General features: G+C 42.7%; 1 protein-coding gene across 1 annotated transcript in view; it reads right to left on the bottom strand.

The window, feature by feature from the left end:
• Nucleotides 1–8,407: 8,407 nt before the first annotated feature.
• Nucleotides 8,408–25,273, bottom strand: part of LOC117505614 (signal transducer and activator of transcription 5B-like) — a 42,091-nt gene continuing 25,225 nt past the window's right edge. The window contains exon 4 of the mRNA XM_034165197.1: nt 8,408–8,777. Within this exon, the coding sequence (XP_034021088.1) occupies nt 8,532–8,777 (246 nt within the window). The 3' untranslated portion in view covers nt 8,408–8,531. The remainder of the gene's footprint in view (nt 8,778–25,273) is intronic.

Here is a 25,273-nt window from a genome sequence, read left to right as displayed (position 1 = left end):
GCCTTTCTTCCTTAAACTCTAAAAAGTTTATATTTCTTGTTGAAGGGCCTTCTGCAACCTTAACAGACATGCATGCTCTCTCTCACACACACACTTATCTGATTATTAACTATTGTACTGCTGTTGCTTTGGCAACACTGTACTCAAACAGTGAGACAGAGAGAGAGAGAGAGAGAGATACCATTTTCACACAAAAATGCACAAAATCAGATCAGCCATTATTTTACAACTGTCAGGATATGTGGACGCGTGTCACAGAAGGTAGTGGACTTAGATGCGGACTCTCAGAGATGAAGGATGAATCAAAAAGGCTTTATCTGGTAGCAAAGCAGTGGTTTGGTACACAAGTAGGCAGGCATCAATTCAGAGGTACAGGCAGGTAGGTGTGAGGCAAATGTCGTGGTCAAAAGCAAGCATAGTTCAGTAACAAGGACTAAGGCCAATGCAGATCCAAAAACACAAGATGAGGTCAAGACAAGGCGAGGCAAAAAAAAACAGGACTTAGACAAAAGGCTGGAACAAGGATGAAGTGATCACAACAAACTGGCCGGGTGGTGGTTAACTCAAAAGGCTTAAATAGGACAGGTGGTGTTTCGGAGAACGAGACACAGGTGAGGGAGAACAATCTGAAAGGGGGGTGTAGCAAACAGAAGGAACAAGACACACCCATACAAACCCTCAACACCAGACAAGAGCATGCAGTAAGACAAAAGTAAAGTGAACAGGACCCACCACAGAGAAGAACCAGCAGAACCCACCCAAAGCAAACGAGGACATGAGGCAAGCGGCAGCAAATGGACAGACCTCAGAAAGGTAACCATGCAGCAGTCAAGAGTCCACGGTGGAGTCAGAGAGGGAATAATGGGCCAGAAACAGGAGCCAAGGTCAGGGTGTGAGATGGCGGAGTCAGAGGAAGACTGAAGGCCTGACCCAGGACAGAAATCCTTAGAAGTACATAACGAGGGGAGAAGTCGCTCACAGGGTGGACCCATGAATTGGGGAGGTCGAGGGAATAAAACAAAACAAAAAACAATGAGAAGAAGAAAACGAACAGGAAAATGATTCCAAAATCCAACTCCAAGTAATCACAGAACCTAACGGGTGCAAGAACCAATAAACTAATGTACGCAGATGAAGATAAATTAAGAAATTAACAAAAGAACTCAAAAAAGAGTGAATAAAAAGATTACAAGAGAAACAAATGTGGTTAATCAAAAGACATAAAAAGTAAAGAACCCAAGTAAATGATATGCGATGCGGACCCCGGAAAGAAATTAAACTAGCTAAAGAACTATATTGAAAGACCTGTTTAATAAAATAAAGCAAAAAATAAGAGTCCACAAGACAAACTTAGAGGTCTATCCAAACCTGAGGACTTAAATGAGAACCAGGGAAATGATTTAACCAAACTAATGAGAGCGCTATTCTACAAATATGACCTAACCCAAGAGAGGACCTGTAAAATAAAATAATGCCAAAACATAACATTAAATACTTGGTTATCATTGACAGGCAAGAAAAATCTCACCAACACAAAAAAACAATGATAAACTAACCGTTCAGTAAGTGAAGTTGTCTGAGACTGCCCTCACTTGTTCCTGGAGCGTGCGCTGTGATGCCGATTGAGGTTTCCATGGAGGGGGCCCTGAGGATTTATCAGTAGGCGTGGTCTGCTCCACTTGCTCCTGAGGCGTGCATGCTGGTGCCACTCGAGACTTATGCGGAGCGGGCTCTGGAGATTTCTCAGTGGGTGTGCATGACTCTGCTTGCCCCAGAGGCGTGCGTGCTGGTGCCACTCGAGACTTATGCGGAGTGGGCTGTGGAGATTTCTCTGTGGGCACCGGTGGCTCTATTTGCTCCTGAGGCATGTGTGCTGGTGCCACTCAAGCATTATGTGGAGTGGGCTCTGGAGATTTCTCTGTGGGCATGGGCCACTTGCTCCTGGGGTATGCACTCTGGTGCGGCTCGAGGCTTTCGTAGTGTGAGCTCTGGCTATTTCCTGCTGGACGTGGCTGGGCTTGGTGCTAAGCATGACCATAGAACTAGTCCTCTGGGCTGATTAGATGCGGACAGTTTCTGTGCAAAAGTGTGGCAGAATGGTGCAACACCGGACAGAGTTATTGATCGTGGTGTTTTGGTACAGGTGGCATAAATGTCATTCAATCAAAAAAATTGTCGGGGTCCGCAACGGATGGAGATACCCAACCCTACTCGAACTGCGTCTTAGTGTCAGCAAGCTTTCAAAACATCTGGCTCACATTGCAGGATCTGGTCAAGTGCCAACAAAACTCATTGCTTACTCTGTTGACATGCACTGTCCAGGTACTCTGGTACTGTATCTTGAAGAGAAACGTAGTCGTGTCCTGGAGCGCTGACTCCTCCACCTCTGAGGAGTCATCATCTAAGTTGTTCCAGTCTGACTCACTGTCAGAAGGTTGATGTTCAGACGACAGGTATGCCTCGGGTTGCCTCACCCACTCAGGGAGTCTCTCCTGGGTGAATATACTGTGCAGGTCTTCAAGTTCAGGAAAGACTTAATATAGCCAGGTGTTGGCTTCCACAAGTTCCCAAGCCTGGTCCAAAAAGCCAAACTTCTTCTTCAGAGAGTAGCTGTCACAAAAACACAGACACAAAAAAGTTGAGGTCAGACAAAATCTCCTTAATTGTAATGATGTCCAGGTGGCTGTGTTCAGGGTGAAGTTTGAGTCTGCTGTGCACAGGTTCTGGCCATTTTGTTCTGTCAGGATAAGTGGACACATGGCACAGAAGGTAGTGGACACAGATGCAGACTCTCAGACAGAGATGAAGGATTAATCAAAAGGCTTTATCTGGTAGCAAAGCAGTGGTTCAGTACATCAGTAGGCAGGCAGCAATGCAGAGGTACAGGCAGGTGTGAGGCAAATGTTAAAAATGGTCAAAAAAGGTAAAAAAATTAGCAGTGTTCAGTAACATGGAGAGTCAAAATAACAAGGGCTGAGGCAAATGCAGATCTGAAAAAAAAAAACAAGGTGAGGTCAAGACATGGCAAGGCAAAAAAATAGGACTTAGACAAAAGGCTGGAACAAGGATTACAACTAACTGGCGGGAGGTGGTGAATGTAAAGGACATGTCACACCAAAATCACAACAATTAAGATTTAGGCTGTTAGTGACCATCCGATGATCCACTAGGATTACTTTGTGCACTTCCGTGACCAGTTTCAAAGTAGGGCTGCAGCTATCGATTATTTTAGTAATTGAGTATACTATCAATTATTCTGGTGATTAATCGAGTAATCGGATAAAAAGTACTTTTGCGTTTTTAAACATCATCAATTGTCCAGGACTCTCCTTACTAAGGAATGGCACAATGTCACTGCGCCAAAGTATTGACATTTTGCTGAAGTGGCAGTGGGATGTGTCTGTTTCTGTTTTGTTTTATTAACCATTTTTAAGTTTTTTTTTAATGTTGGTGGACAGGGTCCCTGTGTGATTTTGTTTTTTTAATCCCTCTTTCTCTACAATTCAGCAGATGTATTTCATCTGGAGGTTGAACATGCAAGCCTCAACGTTTGTTTTTATTTTATTTTATTTTATTTATTTAAGTATTTATTTTACGTGTTTCTTTCTCTTTTTGCTCTGTATGCACCACTCTGCATTTAATCATTAGTGATTGATCTCTGCTCCCCTCCACAGAATGTCTTTTTCCTGGTTCTCTCCCTCAGCCCCAACCAGTCCCAGCAGAAGACTGCCCCTCCCTGAGCCTGGTTCTGCTGGAGGTTTCTTCCTGTGAAAAGGGAGTTTTTCCTTCCCACTTTCGCCAAGTGGTTGCTCACAGGGGGTCATTTTGACCGTTGGGGTTTTTCCGTAATTATTGTATGGCTTTGCCTTACAATATAAAGCGCCTTGGGGCAACTGTTTGTTGTGATTTGGCGCTATATGAATAAAACTGATTTGATTTGATTACAGTGTTTGTGAAACATTGTGTATTGCCCAAAAAAAATCGAAAATTAAAAAGCAAAACAGTTGAAAGGGTGGACTTTTGCTGAGAGGATCTTTCACAAACTGTTTGTCAGTGCAGCCGGGAACAGAGCTGTAGCTGTGTGAGGGCCTCCACACAGCTACAGCTGGGCGAATAGTCACTCCTCACGTAGAGGCGGACCGTGTGTTTTTTTTTTTAAATATACAAACACACTGCTTCACTTTAAATGCGCAGTAGGTCTGTTTCACATGATCAATGTAGACTATCTTTCTCTTAAAAGGCTATTTTTTACTATGTGTCGTGTGGGAAAGGTGTAGCTATCATAGTTAATTTGATTAGCTGTTATGCTCTAGTCTTCTGTTTTTTTTTCTGGGGATGTTGCAGTGCCTCACACCAGCATGGCATATGTACTACAAAGTTAAACGAAGCGTGGAGGTGCAGAATTTGCCTTGAACAGTTTTTGTAATCGAATTATTTGACTTACTCGACAAATCGTTTCAGCTCTATTTCAAAGTATACGACATTTGCAGCAAACAGCTACAAAGGTATCCAAAAACAAAGTACGTGTGAGTACTCAGGTGTTTTCGACAACTGATATCGCAACTTGAAGCGTCCCAGAGAGCGCTTCAGTGGAATGTAGCTGATAACATTAAGAACGGAGGCACAGATTAATTCTAAAGTTGACATAAGTGTGATGTTGTGTTATGATGAAAACTTCATTTTGATGCAGTCACAGTAAAAGCTGCAGCTTTGTGAAGGTTTCTGTGCACCTGCACCGCCATGAGTCAGAAACGCAGCCTGTCAGTGACCATCTCTGCTCCAGGTTCAGGTTTGTGTACGATTAATTATGAGTGCTGTTATCAATAAAATCTAAACGAAAACATCTGCTGCTGGGGAAAAATCCATCTTGGAGACATTCCTTTTCGTAATGAGCTGAGGGGGGCAATGAGCAGCAGCAGCGCACACATGCCAATATACACACACACACACACACACTCCAGCTCCTCAAAGCAAAAAATAAAAATTGCCACAAAACACAACAAAAGGGGTAAAATGCTGAACATGCCAGACTCACCATGTTATATTGTTTTCCAGATGTAAACTCCATCCATCCATCCATCCATCCATTTTCTTCCGCTTTATCTGGAGTTGGGTCACGGAGGTAGCAGCTCAAGCAAAGCCACCCAGACCTCCCATTCCACACACACCTCCCCCAGCTCCTCCGGGGTCTGAATGTAGATTGATCGGTAAATCAAGAGCTTTGTCCCCATACTCAGCTCTGTATTCACCACAACGGTCCGATACAGTGGCCGCATCACTGCGGATGCTGCACCGATCCATCTGTCGATCTCACGCACCATCTGTCCCTCGCTCATGAACAAGACGCTGAGATACTTAAACTCCTCCACTTGAGGCAAGGACACTTCACCGACCTGAAGAGGGCAAGGCACCTTTTTCCGGTCGAGAACCATGGCCTCAGATTTGGAGGTGCTGATTTTCATCCTAGACGCTTCACACTCAGCTGTGAAGTGCCACCCTAGTGCACGCTGAAGGTCCTGATTTGACGAAGCCAACAGAACCACATCATCCGCAAACAGCAGAGATGAGATTCTGTGGTGCCCAAACCAGACCCCCTCTACACCCTGGCTGCGCTTAGAAATTCTGTCCATAAAGATAATGAACAGAACCGGTGACAGGGTGGCCCTGGTTGAGACCAACATTCACTTTAAACAGGTTTGACTTACTACTGGCAGTGTGAACCAAGCTCCTGCTGCAATCGCACAGGGACTGGATAGCCCTTAGCAAAAGACCCTGGACCCCATGCTCCTGGAGCACCCCCCACAGGGTGCCCTGAGGGACACAGTCGAACGCCTTCTCCAGATCAACAAAGCACATGTGGACTGGTTGGGCTAACTCCCCTGAACCCTCGAGCACCCGATGGAGTGTGTAGAGCTGGTCCAGTGTGCTGCGACCAGGATGAAAACCACACTGCTCCTCCTGAATCTGAGGTTCGACTATCGGTCGAATTCTCCTCTCCAGTACTCTGGAATAGACCTTACTGGAGAGACTGAAGAGTGTGATCCCCCTGTAGTTGGAACACCCCCTCCGGTCTGCCAATCCAGAGGCACTGTCCCCGATCGCCACGCGATGTTGCAGAGGCGTGTCAACCAAGACAGTACCACAACATCCAGAGACTTAAGGTACTCAGGACAGATTTCATCCACCCCAGGAGCCTTGCCACCGAGGAGCTTTCTAACCACCTCGGTGACTTCAGCCTGGATGAGTCTGTCTCTGAGTCCCCATTCTCTGCTTCCTCTTTGGAAGATGTGATGATGGGACTGAGGAGATCCTCGAAGTATTCCTTCCACCGCCCGACAAGATCCCCAGTTAGGGTCAACAGCTCCCCACCCGCAACGTAGACAGTGCTGGTGGAGAGCTGCTTCCGCCTCCTGAGGCGTCAGACGGTTTGCCAGAATTTCTTCGAGGCCGACCGATAGTCCTCCTCCATGGCCTCCCTGAACTCATCAGAGATCAGATTGTAATTGTCAGAGATCATCATCATCAGAGATCAGATTGTAAGTGTCTCCGCACATTCCAACCACTCCACAAAATTTCATCAAAATCCGTTCAAAACTTTTTGAGTTATCCTACTGACAGACAGACAAACAAACAAACTCGACCGAAAACATAACCTAGGTAAATATTACAACTCTAATAGAATATGTTGTGAAAAAGAAGGGCAGATGTTTTTGCATTGATGATACCAAGTGATGAAGCGTCTCAGGTGTTTTTTGTCCCATTCTTCCTGGAAACGTCTCTTAATGAAGTGATTATCTTCTTAACAGACCAATAAAAATTGGAGGCCAATGATGTTTTGGCAACAGCAACTCCAACATAGTGAATTAACAGTGTTGGATTTCACAGCCAGTTTGGGGATGATTAATCATTTGTAAGAGTTACCCAGTTGTTGCGCTTATGTCTATCACTGACTGAACCTTGACCTCTGCTTCTTTTGTGGAGCTCAAACCAGCAGACTGGATATCACAGTGGATCTGGAACTGTGAGGTTTTCCACTGTGGGAACCTCCAAAAACCTGCTGTTTTGTCAGGTTTCCTATGTCTGTCTGTCTGTGTTTATATATTAAAAATAAATCTTCAAAGATGCTGACTGGCCTTTCCTTGTCAGAAATTTTCTCAGAACCTTTGATCATTCAACGTTGTCTTCCTGTGAAGCTTCATGAGAAACAGCCCTCAGAGGAGTGTGTTTGTGGTGTGGCCAGGTTCAGGCTGAGCATGTGGAGTGTGCAGCAGCTCCAAGGCTGATTTATCACAGAGCCACAGGGTCCTGGCTCTGGGATGGGGGGCTATATTTCATACAGGCATTCTGTAGGGCAAAACTATTGTTCTGCTGGTGTAGCAGCCCTTAAAAAAGGATGTATTGGCATAATTTCATCTGCGTGTGTTAGAATGTTTGTGAATTTATGTGTGTGACCCTCTAATCATTCATTTTTGTGATTAATGGTACAGACATGCAAGGATCAGGCTTCAGCCACATGTCACAAACATACTTCAAGATTGTATGTTCCCAAACAAGATCGTTAAACCAACAATCACATAAGGGTCATAAATCCACAGCTCAGGTTTGCCATGAGAGCAAACGATGCCTATCGTTTATAACCACAGAATAGAAGATGGACTTCCAATATGTAGACCTGGGTTTAATTCCCAGAGACACTACCTGTGTGTGTGTGTGTGTGTGTGTGTGTCCTTGAACGAGACATCTCAGTACACCAAGTTGTAAGTGGGTGGACTGAGTGGGCAGCACCCTGCAATGAACTGGCATCATGTCCGAGGGCCATGCTATCCAGAGCCAAACCCCGGTGCCCATATAGGACTTCATCATTATCCTGTATAATCCAGACAGGTGCCTATACTAAAAGACAAAAGGACGAAATGGAGCCTGCTAATCACAAAATGGGGGGAAATGTAAGGAAATGGAGCAGACTGACACCAAATATTATTAAATATGATTCAATTAAGTACTTGAATTATTTTTAAGTGAAATGGAGCAAAATGGGGACTGATAATAACAAAACGGGGGTAAAACATAGCGAAATGCAGACTGACTCCAAATATGATTCCATTAAGTACTTTAATTTTTTTTTAGCGAAATGGGGACTGATAACGAAATGGGGTTAAAATGCAACGAAATGGATCAGACTGACCCACTGTCTGAAATTTCATCTCTTTAAGGCCACCTGCCCCTACTACATGTGCTGAACGCATCTCACAAAAAAAACACAAAAGCCAAGCAATTAAATAAAAAATACTTATTTGGAGTCAGTCTGGTTCACTCTGCTCCAATTTGTTACATTTTACCCCATTTTGTAATTATCAGTCCCCATTTTTCTCCATTTCGTCCATTTTTGTTTTAGTATGGTCCCAGACAGGTGCCACTAAGAACAAATCACATGGACAGATGTCCCAATGGTACCCTTTCCAAAATTCCCTGTTCCCTCTCCACAGCAAGGATAATAAAGGATGTAATAACACAAAGGGGTGGGTACTTTTTCAGGTATAGTGTATGTAAAAACTAGCTGCTGCGTAAGTGAGTACATGATGTGCTCTTGTGTCCGAACCCTGAATACGCAGATTCTCCTGGTACTGGATGATGAAGTACTCCTGACTGTGTTGTAGCTTTCGTAGTTCATTTTCAGTTTCCTGGGTGGCCAGTCGAAGCTCTTCAAAGGTCTGGTTGATCTGCTGGTGGCGCTGAGACAAGCTGTCCATGACATGCACCCCGCTCCCACAACTAGCCTAAAAACAGAAAAGTGCACTTTCGTCAGCTGGACAAATGGCAATTTCATACATTTTTTATCCATATGTACCACTTTTGTATTGTCAAGATATTTAACAAAATGGTCCATTAAAAAATAATCTGGCATACAGTTAAATAACACAAACGTACCAAGGACAATTATTAAATCTTCACTAACATTTGAGAGCAGTGCTTTCAGGAAGGACATTCTTTAAAATTTCTGCCACTCTTCCACTGCCCTGTGCTCAGGCTTTAAGGTTTACAGGCGTACTTTTTGCAGTGGCAGATTTCAACGTGTTCCAAAGAAGCTCAATGGGATTTATGTCAGGACTCACTAATGGCTGGTGTTTCTTTTTTGCAGTTGGAAATGTGCTTTAGATCCTGGCCCTGTTTAAAGACACAAAACCTTCACCTCAAACAGTGTTGTGGCACACCTGGACAACACCTTTTGCTCAACAATGCCATGATGATCTTCTGAATTCACCATTCCTTCAATGTATTCAATTCCTCCCCTACCAGAGGCAGCAAAAGGCTGCTGGTGAGTGGTCCCAAGTGGGACCTGCTCTCTCTGGGGTTTCAGGCCCTATCTGGTGTTAGGACTTGGTTTCTGTGCTGTGTTTTCCGGTCTGAAAAGCGCAGAGGAAAGTGCTTTGTCCCACAACTCATCTCAGGATTTCTTCCTATGACAACAATAAAAAGTTAACTATTTTATAATGTGTACAATGACAAAACCACTCACCCTCAGCAGGTACACAGCATTTGTCCAATCTGCTATCACAGATAAAATTCTTTATCGTTGCTGTAATATTTTGTGAGAAATATCAGCTGACTGTAGACCGACAGCAAAAACAAGCTGCTTCTTCTGTTTTACGCAGTCTGATTGATTACCTGAAAAGGTGCTGTAGTATGACACGAGTGTCTTTCTGAAATGTTCAGTGATTTTCTACTTAAAGCACTCAAACTGGCCACACAAAAACTGCGAGCTGTGCTTTTTCTTCAGGTGGCTGCATACATCCCATTCCTGTTTAGAGCAACTTATAAATGGTGTTGTTTGGGGAGGGGTTAATGATTGTGTACATGGGCCCTGACTAATAGAAAACTCATACTTCTGATTTCTGCCATCATCATGAGCATCTCAACTGTTAATGTCTTACAGTCTTTATTAGAGTCACTGCTCTTGATACAAACACTGATTTTAGTCATCATTTGTCACTGTTATTTGTCAAATGGGTCCTTAGCGTGTTGCTTCCTTTAATGCAGGGCAGCAAATGGCTGATGCTGTATTGTAACTCCAAATCAGAAAAGGCTGGGATGGGTTGAAAAATGCAAAGTGCTCTTATATTTCCTTTATTTCATTGCAGACAGTATGACCCAAAGATATTTCATGTCTTGTGTTCAACTTAAGAGCCAATATTTTTAAATTTCAGACAGGTTTACATTAGGGTGTGATTCAAGCCGACTTGGATGTCAATGAAACTTGGCTCAGAGATGGAACCTACCAAGAAACAAACTTTTCCAAAAATTTTTTAACTGAAAACCAAACGTTTACCTTGCCAGGGGTTATCAAAGTTCAAGGCAAAAATATGGAAAAAACTGATATTTCATTAAATTCCCATCTTTCAAGTGGTGTAACATTCAGCGCCATCTAGTCCCCAAGCTAGTTTAACTATCAAATGACATAGGGAGGCAAACTCTTTCATCTCATATGCATATTTGGTTGGGGGATCAATGGCGCTGAATATAGAGGGTGCTCAAAGTCTGGTCATTTTGCAAAATTGGCTGTATTTAAAGGCCCACAACCCTCTGCACCATCAAGACCCCAACCAGATTTCAATGTTATCAACAAATATAGGCCCTACTCTACCAAATGCAACTGAAAAACATTGGGGTCTTGATGGTGCTGGGCAAAGGATTACTTTTGGGAAACCTTATCAAGCATTACAACACAGAATTGCATTCAAGAATATCACTTAAAACTTTACTGTGCAAAGAAAAAAAAGCCTTATGGTAACCTTGTCAAAAAGGGGCAAAGACTGGGAAGCATGTGGGTTCTCTCAAAGCCAGAGAGAGAACCCATGTTTGCAGGAATTATGATGGAGGCTGAGACCACAGCTCCTCACCACATTCCACTGAGCCCCACCTCTCTGCATTTGGAGTTGAGCCCCAGGCACTGGACTGTGGGTGTCCATTGCTCCTAGTGGTTGAATTGTGTCTAATTGTACAACCCCAATTCCAATGAAGTTGAGACATTGTGTAAAATCTAAATAAAAACAAAATACAATGATTTGTAAATCCTCTTCAACCTAGATTAAATTGAATACACCACAAAGACAAGATATTTAATGTTCAAGCTGATAAACTTTATTGTTTTGTGCAGATATTTGCTCATTCTGAAATGGATGCCTGCAACATGTTTCATAAAAGCTGAGACAGTGGTATATTTACCGCTGTGTTACATCATCTTTGCTTCTAACAACACTCAATAGGAGTACAGGGGACTGGTGGAGGACTTTGTGGGATGGTGCCGAACCAATCAGCTGCACCTGAACACCACCAAAACCAAGGAAATGGTGGTTGACTTCAGGAGATCCGCCCCGCCTTCGGTGCCTGTCTCTATTGAGGGAGAAAATGTGGAGACAGTCTGCACTTACAAGTACTTAGGGGTGCACCTCGACAATAAACTGGACTGGTCTACAAACTCAGATGCACTCTACAAGAAGGGCCAAAGCAGGCTGTACTTCCTCAGAAGGCTGAGGTCCTTCAATGTCTGCAACCGACTTCTGCTGAAGTTCTAGCAGTCTGTCATGGCCAGCGTGCTCTTCTATGCTGTGGCGTGCTGGGGTGGTAGCATTAGGAAGAGAGACGCTGGACGTCTGGACAGACTGGTGAGGAAGGCAGGTTCAATGGTGGGCATGGAGCTTGAGACTCTCAATTCAACAGCTGAGAACAGAACCCTGAACAGACTGGACTCTATAATGGACAATCAGAAACACCCCCTTCACACCATCTTCACTAACCAGCTGAGTCTGTTTAGCCACAGACTCCGTGCCCTCTCCTGCAGTACAGACAGGCTACGGAGGTCCTTTGTCCCATGGGCCATTCAACTGTTTAACAACACACAGAAGGACATCATCATTGGGGACTGGACTGCCTAAGACCCTATGTCCTCCAGTTATTCAAGAATGCTAAGTTTTCACTACAAGACACTAAAACAGTTTTTACCCCACTATTTGTCACTACCAGGGACGGTTGCACTGCACTATCTAGGATAATCACTGCACTATGGAACTCTCATGAACACTGGACATACTTCTTCCTTGCTTATCACAAAGACTGTGAGATGCCTGAGCTGGCCCAGTCCCAGGATACCTCTAGGCATGTGTGTGTGTGTGGACTGTGCAATACACTTTTTACTTTTTACTGGACTATGAAGTTGTGACGATTGAGAAATCTTCACTCCTATCATTGCTTAGTACACTTAACACTGCTTTTTGATCACTTCAACTTTTGCTAAATGTCTTCATGCACCTTACCAGGATTTTTGTTCTTTGTTGAATACGATTTATGTCTTAGTTCTTCTAACTTCTACATCACAGTACTACATCATAGACTTATCTGTCAACACTCATTGCTTCTTGGTCATGTTAATCTCTTGTCTACCTTAACTCACAGGATATGTTTTTGTTTATGTTTTGCACAATTGCTTTTTTTTTTCCTCCCCTTGACTTTGACCTGTGTAAATGCTTGTTGTGTATGTGTGTGTCTTGAAATGTCCATGTGGGCATTATGTGTATTTGTGTACGCTACTTGACACCTTAATCAATAAAAGTTACTCTACTCTACAATAAGCGTTTGGGAACTGAGGACATTAATTGTTGAAGCTTTGTAGGTGGAATTCTTTCCCATTCATGCTTGATGTACAATTTCAGTTGTTCAACAGCCCAACTGAAATCGTAAATCAAGTCTAAGTTGTCGTATTTTGCGCCTCATAATGCAACACACATTTTCAAGGGACATTTTCAAGGGTACTAGACTGGCCTGCCTGCAGGCCAGTCTAGTACCTGCACTCTTTTACTACGAAGCCACGCTGTTGTAACACGTGCAGAACGTGGTTAGCATTGTCTTGCTGAAATAAGCAGGGACGTCCCTGAAAAGACGCTGCTTGGACGGCAGCAGGTGTTGCTCCAAAATCAGGATGTAACTTTCAACAATGATGGTGTCATCACAGATGTGTAAGTTGCCCATGCCATGGAAACTAACACACCCCCATACCATCACAGATGCTAGCTTTGAACTTTGCGCTGGCAACAATCTGAATGGTCTTTTTCCTCTTTTGTCCGGAGGACACAATGTCCATGATTTCCAAAAACAATTTGAAATGTGGACTCATCAGACCACAGCACATTTTTCCACTTTGCAGCTGTTCATTTCAAATGAGCTTGGGCCAGAGAAGGCAGCGGCATTTCTGAATGTTGTTGATGTATGGTTTTCGCTTTGCATGGTAGAGTTTTAACTTGCACTTGTAGATGTTGCAATGAACTGTGTTAACTGACAATGGTTTTCTGAAGTGTTCCTGAGCCCACACGGTAAGATCCTTTACACAATGATGTCGGTTTTTAATGCAGTGCCGCCTGAGGGATCGAAGGTCACGGGCATTCAGTGTTGGTTTTCAGCCTTGCTGCTTACTGGTAAAAAGGTCTCCAGATTCTCTGAATCTTCTGATTATATTATGGACTGTAGATGATGGAATACCTAAATTACTTGCAACTGAACGTTGAGAAACATTGTTCTTAAACTGTTGGACTATTTTTTCACGCAGTTGTTGACAAAGTGGTGATCCTTGCCCCATCTTTGCTTGTGAATGGCTGAGCCTTTTGGGGATGCTCCATTTATACTCAATCATCACACTCACCTGTTTCCAATTAACCTGTTCACCTGTGGAATGTTCCAGACAGGTGTTCTTTGAGCATTGGCGATGGAACACAGTGGAAAAGATACCGCTGTCCCATCTGTTTTGAAATGTGTTAGACATCCATTTCAAAATGAGCAAATATTTGCACAAAAACAATAAAGTTTATCAGTTTGAACATTAAATATCTTGTCTTTGTGGTGTATTCAGTTGAATATAAGTTGAAGAGAATTTGCAAATCGTATTGTTTTTATTTACATTTGACACAACGTCCCAACTTCATTGGAATTGGGGTTGTAATTAGGATTCATAGTTCTCGCTAGCTTTATAACAGAGTAAAGGCCCTTTACACTGCTGCCTGAAAAAATTACGCTGCAATTGGGCCGTTACATTGTTTTTGAGGGTGTGTAGTGGGAAAATGATCAATTTGGTTGGTCTGTATTATGTTTGGAAAGAGGTGTCATTTGTTTTAAAACGGCGATTCGCTTTGAAGTTATGGCTTTCAGAAGGTCGAATCTTTGAATATCTTTCCAACTTTTCGTAACATCAGTAACATAATCTTGACTATACGCCGTTTGTTAACTCCTTACCAAGGAAACTGTCCTGGTACTGGCTCATTTTGCAAGTGAAAACTCATTTGCGAACTTCCCGATACAGTTGAGCATTATAGACAGTTTAGAATAGCCGTTTTCGACAAATGCGATGATTTTAACTTTCATATTGTAAAATTTCCTTGTATCAGTAGTAACATACCGAGTAAACCTACATACGGTGTTTACACCTCTCAATTAGTCAGAATTGGTCGCATCTGTGATAATTACCAAAGTTTTTCCACTAGACACGATAAACTTACTAGTAGATTAGCTAAACAAGGGCTTCTGTATAACAAATTGCTTCTTCAGTTCAAAAGATTTTCTAATAGACATCAAGAAATAATACTGAAGTTTTGGGTTCCCATTAAAAACATGTAGAAGATGGAATTTCTTCTACCTAGATTACCTAACCATAACCTAACAAATAGGGTAAACCTTAGATAAAACCTTTAACATATCTGAGCCTTTGTTTATACAGTTGTACTGCTACAATTATAGCTTAGCCTAATAGCTATTAATTATCTAATAGGCTGCTTCACCCTCACTCATGTTTATATATATATATATATATATATATATATATATATATATATATATATATATGCTAGTTTAATGTTTAACGCTTTAAGTGATTACTGGGATGATCAGCTGTAATTACATGTGTTCCCACATGAGGGCGAAGCTACTGAATACTGTGTTAAAAATATAGCAGAAGAAGAAGAAACAGCCAGATGTGTAATGGCAGCAGCTGCAGGTTTGGTGATAAAAACGGCCGCCGTTTTTCTCTTTTCTGCAAATATATGTACTTATGTCTCCATATATACTCAACAAAAATATAAACGCAACACTTTTGGTTTTGCTCCCATTTTGTATGAGATGAACTCAAAGATCTAAAACTTTTTTCACATACACAATATCATCGTTTCCCTCAAATATTGTTCACAAACCAGTCTAAATCTGTGATAGTGAGCACTTCTCTTTTGCTGAGATAATCCATCCCACCTCACAGGTGTGCCATATCAAGATGCTGATTAGACACCATGATTAGTACACAGGTGTGCCTTAGACTGTCCACAATAAAAGGCCACTCTGAAAGGTGCAGTTTTGTTTTATTGGGGGGGGATACCAGTCAGTATCTGGTGTGACCACCATTTGCCTCATGCAGTGCAACACATCTCCTTCGCATCATCTGTGAAGAGAACACCTCTCCAACGTGCCAAACGCCAGCGAATGTGAGCATTTGCCCACTCAAGTCGGTTACGACGATGAACTGGAGTCAGGTCGAGACCCCGATGAGGACGATGAGCATGCAGATGAGCTTCCCTGAGACGGTTTCTGACAGTTTCTGCAGGAATTCTTTGGTTATGCAAACCGATTGTTCCAGCAGCTGTCCGAGTGGCTGGTCTCAGACGATCTTGGAGGTGAACATGCTGGATGTGGAGGTCCTGGGCTGGTGTGGTTACACGTGGTCTGCGGTTGTGAGGCTGGTTGGATGTACTGCCAAATTCTCTGAAACGCCTTTGGAGACGGCTTATGGTAGAGACATGAACATTCAATACACGAGCAACAGCTCTGGTTGACATTCCTGCTGTCAGCATGCCAATTGTACGCTCCCTCAAATCTTGCGACATCTGTGGCATTTTGCTGTGTGATAAAACTGCACCTTTCAGAGTGGCCTTTTATTGTGGGCAGTCTAAGGCACACCTGTGCACTAATCATGGTGTCTAATCAGCATCTTGGTATGGCACACCTGTGAGGTGGGATGGATTATCTCAGCAAAGGAGAAGTGCTCACTATCACAGATTTAGACTGGTTTCTGAACAATATTTGAGGGAAATGGTGATATTGTGTATGTGGAAGAAGTTTTAGATCTTTGAGTTCATCTCATACAAAATGGGAGCAAAACCAGAAGTGTTGCGTTTATATTTTTGTTGAGTATATATACCTTTTTCTTCAGCTGCTTGGGTGGGTAGGGAGAGTTCCCATGGGATAAAAAAAGCTTTTTAACCTAAGACCAGGCACCTAAGTGGCTCTACGCTACTCTTTTCTCCTCTCCTATTTCACTCTTCCTTTTTAGATATTTAGATTGTTGTTGGCAGTTTCCTAGTGGGAAGGCCTTTTTTTTTTTTTTTTTTTTTTTTAGTTTATTTTCTAAAAGCCCTCTGGTGGTTGAAAAGTCCGATGCGGGATGCACAAGACCTGTTACATTTGGGGCAAATGAACACTTGAGTAGGCTGGGCTTGTGCTGCTGCCCACTCTGTCTTTGAAGTTTCTGGCGTGAGGCCTCACTTCTTTCTGCCTCAAACTTCAGGCTGGCGGATTTGATGCTGGAACGCCAGCTGAGTCTATCTGTAGCTAGATGCTGCCATGACTGATGCTGAATGCCTGCAAGGGAGAGCTGTTTCTTCAGCTGGTCCTTATAGAGCTTTTTGGGGGCCCCTTGGTTTCGTCTCCCTTCCTTGAGCTCGCCAAAGAGAATTAATTTCGGCATTCGTGTATCATCCATCCTGGCTACGTGGCCTGCCCAAACGAAGCTGTTGTTTGAGTATAATAGACTCCATGCTGGGCAATCTGGCTCTGGTAAGGATGTCCTCATTTGAGACGTAGTCCTGCCACTTGATCCCGAAGACGTTTCGGAGACAACGCTGATGAAAGCGTTCCAGTAATCTGATCTGCTGGCGATACAGAACCCAGGTTTCAGCTCCATACAGGAGGGTAGGGACCACAATGGCTCTGTAGACCTGCACTTTTGTGGAAAGGCGCAGTGCATGATTCTGCCAGACTTTCTTAGAGAGTCGACCAAAAGAACTGCTGGCCTTGGCAAGGCGACTGTCTAGGTCCTTGGCAACAGATGCGTCGTTTGAGATAACACTACCGAGTTACGTGAAGTGCTCTACTGCATTCAGGCTGGTACCCTCGATGTTGATTTGGGGTGGGGTATATGCTGTATGGGGGACCGGTTGATATAGCATTTCTGTCTTTCTCAGGCTGATGGTGAGGCCGAAGGCTCTTGCTGCTTCAGCAAAACAGTTGACAATGTGCTGCAAGGCTTGCTCCATATGGACGACGCAGTATCTTAGTGTAGGACAGAAGGCGCCGCAAATTATACTTCCGTCGGTTCTAAAGAGGATATATATGCCGTCTGTCAAGTCTTCTTTGGCCTCACGAAGCATCATGCTGAAGAAGATGGAGAATAGAGTGGGCGCGAGGATGCAACCTTGTTTGACGCCATTTGAGATGGGGAAGCTGCCGGACAGAGTCCCGTTGTACTTCACTTGTCCCATCTGGCCTTCATGCAGCTGGTGGATGATGGTGAGGAGCTTTGGAGGGCAGCCAAGTCGTGCAAGAATCTTCCACAAACCCTCACGACTGACCGTGTCAAAAGCCTTGGTTAGGTTTATGAAGGCTGCATAAAGGGCCATGTTCTGTTCTCTGCACATCTCCTGGATCTGTCTCAGGACGAAGATCATGTCGGTGGTTCCCCTGTTGGCCCGAAATCCACACTGACTCTCGGGAGATATTTAGATATACCTTTGTATACTGGCATAGTTCCACCTTAGAATTGGAATATAATATATAAGATATACCTTACTGAATTTTCATGTCGCTACTTAACTTCCAGTTCTGTGCTTGGTGGTTTCATTACCCCGGCAGACTGGTTTAGGATAAGTTTTGATATGACAGGTTTATTCGTGCCTGGTAATCTTCATATATGTTCCATATACTGTTTGTATATTATATACTTATTCCTAGCTATTCTTACTTTATATTTTTCCTAGCTATTAATAATTTTCTATACTTTTCTGATATTAATATAACTACGATAACTACGTATTATAATAATAGTCCTATAATATTTTTACCCTGTCCCTCATACATAAGTTACTACATATACTCAACAGAAATATAAACGCAACACTTTTGGTTTTGCTCCCATTTTGTATGAGATGAACTCAAAGATCTAAAACTTTTTCCACATACACAATATCACCATTTCCCTCAAATATTGTTCACAAACCAGACGAAATCTGTGATAGTGAGCACTTCTCCTTTGCTGAGATAATCCATCCCACCTCACAAGTGTGCCATACCAAGATGCTGATTAGACACCATGATTAGTGCACAGGTGTGCCTTAGACTGCCCACAACAAAAGGCCACTCTGAAAGGTGCAGTTTTGTTTTACTGGGGGGGGGGGGATACCAGTCAGTATCTGGTGTGACCACCATTTGCCTCATGCAGTGCAACACATCTCCTTCGCATCATCCATGAAGAGAACACCTCCCCAACGTGCCAAACACCAGCGAATGTGAGCATTTGACCACTCAAGTCGGTTACGACGACGAACTGGAGTCAGGTCGAGATCCCGATGAGGACGACGAGCATGCAGATGAGCTTCCCTGAGACAGTTTCTGACAGTTTGTGCAGAAATTCTTTGGTTATGCAAACTGATTGTTCCAGCAGCTGTCCGAGTGGCTGGTCTCAGACGATCTTGGAGGTGAACATGCTGGATGTGGAGGTCCTGGGCTGGTGTGGTTACACGTGGTCTGCGGTTGTGAGGCTGGTTGGATGTACTGCCAAATTCTCTGAAACGCCTTTGGAGACAGCTTATGGTAGAGAAATGAACATTCAATACACAAGCAACAGCTCTGGTTGACATTCCTGCTGTCAGCATGCCAATTGCACGCTCCCTCAAATCTTGCGACATCTGTGGCATTGTGCTGTGTGATAAAACTGCACCTTTCAGAGTGGCCTTTTATTGTGGGCAGTCTAAGGCACACCTGTGCACTAATCATGGTGTCTAATCAGCATCTTGATATGGCACACCTGTGAGGTGAGATGGATTATCTCAGCAAAGGAGAAGTGCTCACTATCACAGATTTAGACTGGTTTGTGAACAGTATTTGAGGGAAATGGTGATATTGTGTATGTAGAAAAAGTTTTAGATCTTTGAGTTCATCTCATACAAAATGGGAGCAAAACCAAAAGTGTTGCGTTTATATTTTTGTATGATAGCTACTTTTAATATGGGGCGGTCACTAGCCCTATACACCAAGGTGATGGACTCATACCCTAGTCCCTTAAAGAAGGGTATACCTCTTATTTCCAACTTGTCCTGTACTTATGACATTGCATCCCCAAACCCTACCTTGGTAGGAAGGGATGTGACCAATGCTATACAGGACACTAGAGTTGGTAAATGTGGTAGTAGTAAATGTAAAACTTTCAAATACATAGTAGAAGGAAATAACTTCAGGAGTAACACCACAGGCAGACAATACAAGGTTAGCGCACGTGAAACAAAATGACATGCAACACAAAAAATATAATTTACAACCCCTGGCAAAAATTATGGAATCACCGGCCTCGGAGGATGTTCATTCAGTTGTTTAATTTTGTAGAAAAAAAGCAGATCACAGACATGACACAAAACTAAAGTCATTTCAAATGGCAACTTTCTGGCTTTAAGAAACACTATAAGAAATCAGGAAAAAAAAATTGAAATTGTGGCAGTCAGTAATGGTTACTCTTTTAGACCAAGCAGAGGGGAAAAAATATGGAATCACTCAATTCTGAGGAAAAAATTATGGAATCATGAAAAACAAAAGAACGCTCCAACACATCACTAGTATTTTGTTGCACCACCTCTGGCTTTTATAACAGCTTGCAGTCTCTGAGGTATGGACTTAATGAGTGACCAAACAGTACTCTTCATCAATCTGGCTCCAACTTTCTCTGATTGCTGTTACCAGATCAGCTTTGCAGGTTGGAGCCTTGTCATGGACCATTTTCTTCAACTTCCACCAAAGATTTTCAACTGGATTAAGATCCGGACTATTTGCAGGCCATGACATTGACCCTATGTGTCTTTTGGCAAGGAATGTTTTCACAGTTTTTGCTCTGTGGCAAGATGCATTATCATCTTGAAAAATGATTTCATCATCCCCAAACATCCTTTCAATTGATGGGATAAAAAAAGTGTCCAAAATATCAACGTAAACTTGTGCATTTATTGATGATGTAATGACAGCCATCTCCCCAGTGCCTTTACCTGACATGCAGCCCCATATCATCAATTGTTGTGGAAATTTACATGTTCTCTTCAGGCAGTCATCTTTATAAATCTCATTGGAACAGCACCAAACAAAAGTTCCAGCATCATCACCTTGCCCAATGCAGATTCGAGATTCATCATTGAATATGACTTTCAGCCAGTCATCCACAGTCCACGATTGCTTTTCCTTAGCCCATTGTAACTTTGTTTTTTCTGTTTAGGTGTTAATGATGGCTTTTGTTTAGCTTTTCTGTATGTAAATCCCATTTCCTTTAGGCGGTTTCTTACAGTTCGGTCACAGACGTTGACTCCAGTTTCCTCCCATTCGTTCCTCATTTGTTTTGTTGTGCATTTTCGATTTTTGAGACATATTGCTTTAAGTTTTCTGTCTTGACGCTTTGATGTTTTCCTTGGTCTACCAGTATGTTTGCCTTTAACAACCTTCCCATGTTGTTTGTATTTGGTCCAGAGTTTAGACACAGCTGACTGTGAACAACCAACATCTTTTGCAACATTGCATGATGATTTACCCTCTTTTAAGAGTTTGATAATCCTCTCCTTTGTTTCAATTGACATCTCTCGGGTTGGAGCCATGATTCATGTCAGTCCACTCGGTGCAACAGCTCTCCAAGATGTGCTCATTCCTTTTTAGATGCAGACTAACGAGCAGATCTGTTTTGATGCAGGTGTTAGTTTTAGGGATGAAAATTTACAGGGTGATTCCATAATTTATTCCTCAGAATTGAGTGTGTCCATATTTTTTCCCTCTGCTTGGTCTAAAAAGTAACAGTTACTGACTGCCACAATTTTTTTTCTTGATTTCTTATAGTGTTTCTTAAAGCCAGAAAGTTGCCATTTGAAATTACTTTAGTTTTGTGTCATGTCTGTGATCTGCTTTTTTTCTACAAAATTAAACAACTGAATGAACATCCTCCGAGGCCGGTGATTCCATAATTTTTGCCAGGGGTTGTATATTCCACTTGTCATAAAAGATTTAGCTAACTTTAGGTTAGGGTTACAAAAAAAGGAAAAACTACAATAACCAAAGATGATGATAAATCTTTCTTGAAAATTCCTTTTTACAACAAAGGCATTGAAATGATAAAACTATCACAGATTCTACATAGCAAACCAATCCAAAATTTGGTATAGTTTTTATTGGGGGGTTGCATAAGACCTTCTTAAGCCTCTTAGTCCACATTTGTGGAACTTAAGAATCACCCATCCTTTATCAGACTCACAGACTGAACATTTTGGCACAGATTTGGTGGATGTACTGGATGTGTGAATTAACTCCGTGTGGTGCCTTCTAGTGGTAGTCCATGTTTGTGGAAGTTAAGAAAGGCCTTTTGGGGGTTCCCGAGTACAGTCCTACCCATCCCAGGTGTCAAACCTTTTGTACTCGAGATGTGAAACAAATGTATCTGGGCTCCCAGATTATAGAAAGCCAACTAAAACAGAGTTAAGTCTCATACTGTGTGAAAACCCAGTGAATAAAAGCAGGTTTTAAGAATGGTTTTAAAAACAGAGCACAGGTAGAGCATTCCAAATTCTAGCAGCAGCAACAGAAAATGCTTGAAAACGCTTGATCCCCTCTGAGCATTCTCTTGGACCTTGGTACCTCAAGAATTAGCTGATCAGCTGACCGGAGGCACCGTACAGGGGCATAGGGGTGAAGAAGCTCAGAAAACTAGGGTGGGGCAAGGCCATTTAAAGATTTAAAAACAAAACAACAACAAAAAAAAAATCTTAAAATGAACCCTGAAGTGCACAGACAGCCAGTGGAGGGAGGCCAGGGTAGGTGTAATGTGCTCCCTCTTTCATGCTCCAGTTAGCAGACGAGCGGCAGCGTTTTGAACTTACTGGAGATGTGTAAGGGAGGACTGGCTAACTTGAAAATAAAGTGCATTACAGTAATCCAGCTGATAAGTAATGAGGGCATGGATTACTGTTTCTAAGTGCTGATGCGCGAGAAAAGACTTCATCTTAGCAAACTGCCTCAGGTGAAAGAAACTAGACCTAACTACTGCACTAATTTGGTGATCCAATTTAATATCACTGTTCATCTTAAAACACAAATTAGTAACAGTAGACTTTGCATAAACTGCCAAAGGGCCCAAATCAACAGGGGAGGGTACACAGGAGCCGCCAGGGCCAAACACAATCACCTCAGTTTTCTTATCATTAAAATTTAGGAAGTTTAGAGCCATCCAGGCCTTATATCCTCAAGACACGAGAGAAAGGGTTTGAGAGAAACCACTTTTCATCAGGGGGCCATATATCTGGCTGTCATCAGCGTAACAAAGAAAAACGACACCATGTTTTCTGAGGTTAGAGCTGAGGAAGGAGAAAAGCAAAGGTCCTGAAAGTGAACCCTGTGGAACCCCATGTATGAGTGGAGCCGAGGAAGATTCACAAACCCCAAGACCGACGCTCATAGTCCTGTCTGCAAAGTAGGACCTGAACCAGTCCAGGGCACTACCACTAATGCCCACTAGCTGCTGCAGAAAATGTAACAAGATATTGTGTCTACAGTGTCAATGGCAGCAGTCAAGTCAAGCAAGAAAAGAACAACAGCAACAACACACAGGAGAAATCAACACTAAATAAAACTGGTGCACAATCACTGATCTCCAAGTCTGACACAGTCACACCATGAGAAAAAAAACAAGTCTAGTGTGAGTCTGTGCTCATGTGTTGAGCTGGACACACACTGCTTCAAATTAAAAGAGTCCGCGATGTTTAAGAAGTCCTTCACCACAGGCTGATCAGGACAGCAGATATGGAGATTAAAATCACAGACAAGACACCATCAAAGCTGGACATCACTCTTGCAAGGAAGTTTGGAAACTCATTTATGAACTTTATTTTGGGGGCCAGTAGATGACGGCACAGAGCACCGGGTCCAAGCGATTAACCCTAAAAACAGTCACCTCAAAACTAGAGAAGAATGCAAGAGACTGTTTACAGTTAAAAGTTCCTTTAAAATCAGACTGTTCCTTCACCTCAGCCCAGCAGCCGTGAAGAATTAAAACCACAATCGGTCAGTAAGAGTTCCACAAGTGGGCTGCACTAACCAGCGTTCATCCACATCTCTGTTACGTAAAGTCCAGATCACGGGAGTTGAATAAATTCCTTATGATAGAAGTTTTGTTTGTCAGCAATCTGGCATTAACCAGCCCAATTCTGGTCAGAACTAGGGCTGAAACGATTAGTTGAGTAATTCGAATAATTCAATTACAAAAAATGTTCGAGGCAAATTCTGTGCCTCAAAGCGTCGTTTAACGTTGTAGTATATATGCCAGGCCTGTGTGTGGCGCTTTAATGTCCCCAGAAAAACAAACAGAAGAAGAAGTAGAGCAAGCGCTAATCAAATTAGCACAAAAGCTACAGCTTTCCAATGCGACAAACAGAGGGAACTAAAGCTTTTTAGGAAAAAGACGGTCCACACTTATAATCTAAAATAGCTTACTGTGCATTTAAAGCAAAGCAGTGTTTTTTATTATTTTATTTTTTTATACAGATTGGTCCGCTGACCGCTCTGCGCGGCGGCCGGTTGTTGCTTCTCTGCCTGGTGTGAGCGGCTCAGCACTGCCCTCACACAGCTCCGTCGGCCACAGACAGTCTCTGGAAGAAGTCCACTCTTCTGTGTGACTCGCAATGAGTGTTTCGCTTTTTAATTTTCACTTTTTGGGCAACACACAATGATTCACAAACACGGAAACTCAAATAAAATAATAAAAAACAAGTGACTGCGAGGCTGCATGTTCAACCTCCAGCTGAAAAAGAAATGCCTTGGCTGAATCGCAGAGAGAGTGTTCATGCAGGAAATTCTTGCATCCCCATTTCAGCAAAATGTCAAGACTTTGGCCCGACACCAGGAAAGATCCAAAACTTGTAAAGATGTGAAAAAAATAAATAATTACCCAGGAAAACAGAAAGGGATACACTAAATTTGATAATCTCCGTGATGACGCAGTGACATTGTGCCATTACTTAGGGAGAACCCTGGACTGTTAATGTTTTAAAACGCAAAAGTACTTTTTATACGATTACTCAATCACGAGAATAATCGATAGAATACTCAATTACTAAAATAATCGATAGCTGCAGCCCTAGTCAGAACTGGAACTTGCTGTCCAGCAAATCACTGAGCATGGAGTGGCATCCTCAGGTTGTGGAGATTTATCCCACTCCAACGGAGCCGCGGGGAGAGGGAGCCATGCAGCCGCAACAGACCTATGTCATCCAAACCAGTGACAGGTACCAGACAGCTGTCAATGGGATCAAGAAAGCGCCGGGGTACCGACTTTATTTTTAAGCCATATCACCCAGCCCTAATTGTCATGTTGAAGAATCGCATCTTTTCCAGAACGAACCTGCTTCAAATGCATAAACATCTCCTACAAAGTGTACAGCGTGTATGCCGTTCAACCCTAGCCGAGTGAGGCGTTTTTCGGAAATGCACCAGTGAAAAGAATGAAATACATCAATCACTAATTACTAGTGCATGTGTGTGGAGGGACTTACAATCATGGATACTTTTGTTACTAAGGTTATTATACCAGGGTGCTAGTTCGTGTAAGGGCTAACTGTAAACAAGATGGTGTGTCAGTCAGAACACAGGGATGACAACACCAGACTCCATTATGTCCTTCAGCAGGCTTTATTCCAGCTGATATTCATCAACATATTTACAGATATGTACAGATAGAGAGTGAGGGAGTGAGTTTTTTGTCATTAACTAAGTGTGGAGAACATCAGCAGTAGGAGGTGAAAGGTACTTATTTAGATGGACTTCTTGCCTTTATCGTGCTACACATCAGAAAAAACAGGGAAATCAGAACTCAGTCAGTAACAATGCGAGTCCATGAACGTAACCTCATGTGAATACAATGAAGGGCTGAGCCTTTATTACAGCCACCTTCAAATGCGCCAGG

Source organism: Thalassophryne amazonica, unplaced genomic scaffold (assembly GCF_902500255.1).
Source record: "Thalassophryne amazonica unplaced genomic scaffold, fThaAma1.1, whole genome shotgun sequence".
Lineage (NCBI taxonomy): Eukaryota > Metazoa > Chordata > Actinopteri > Batrachoidiformes > Batrachoididae > Thalassophryne > Thalassophryne amazonica.
Note: the sequence above shows the minus strand (reverse complement) of the source record. Positions and strands in the feature narration are given on the sequence as shown.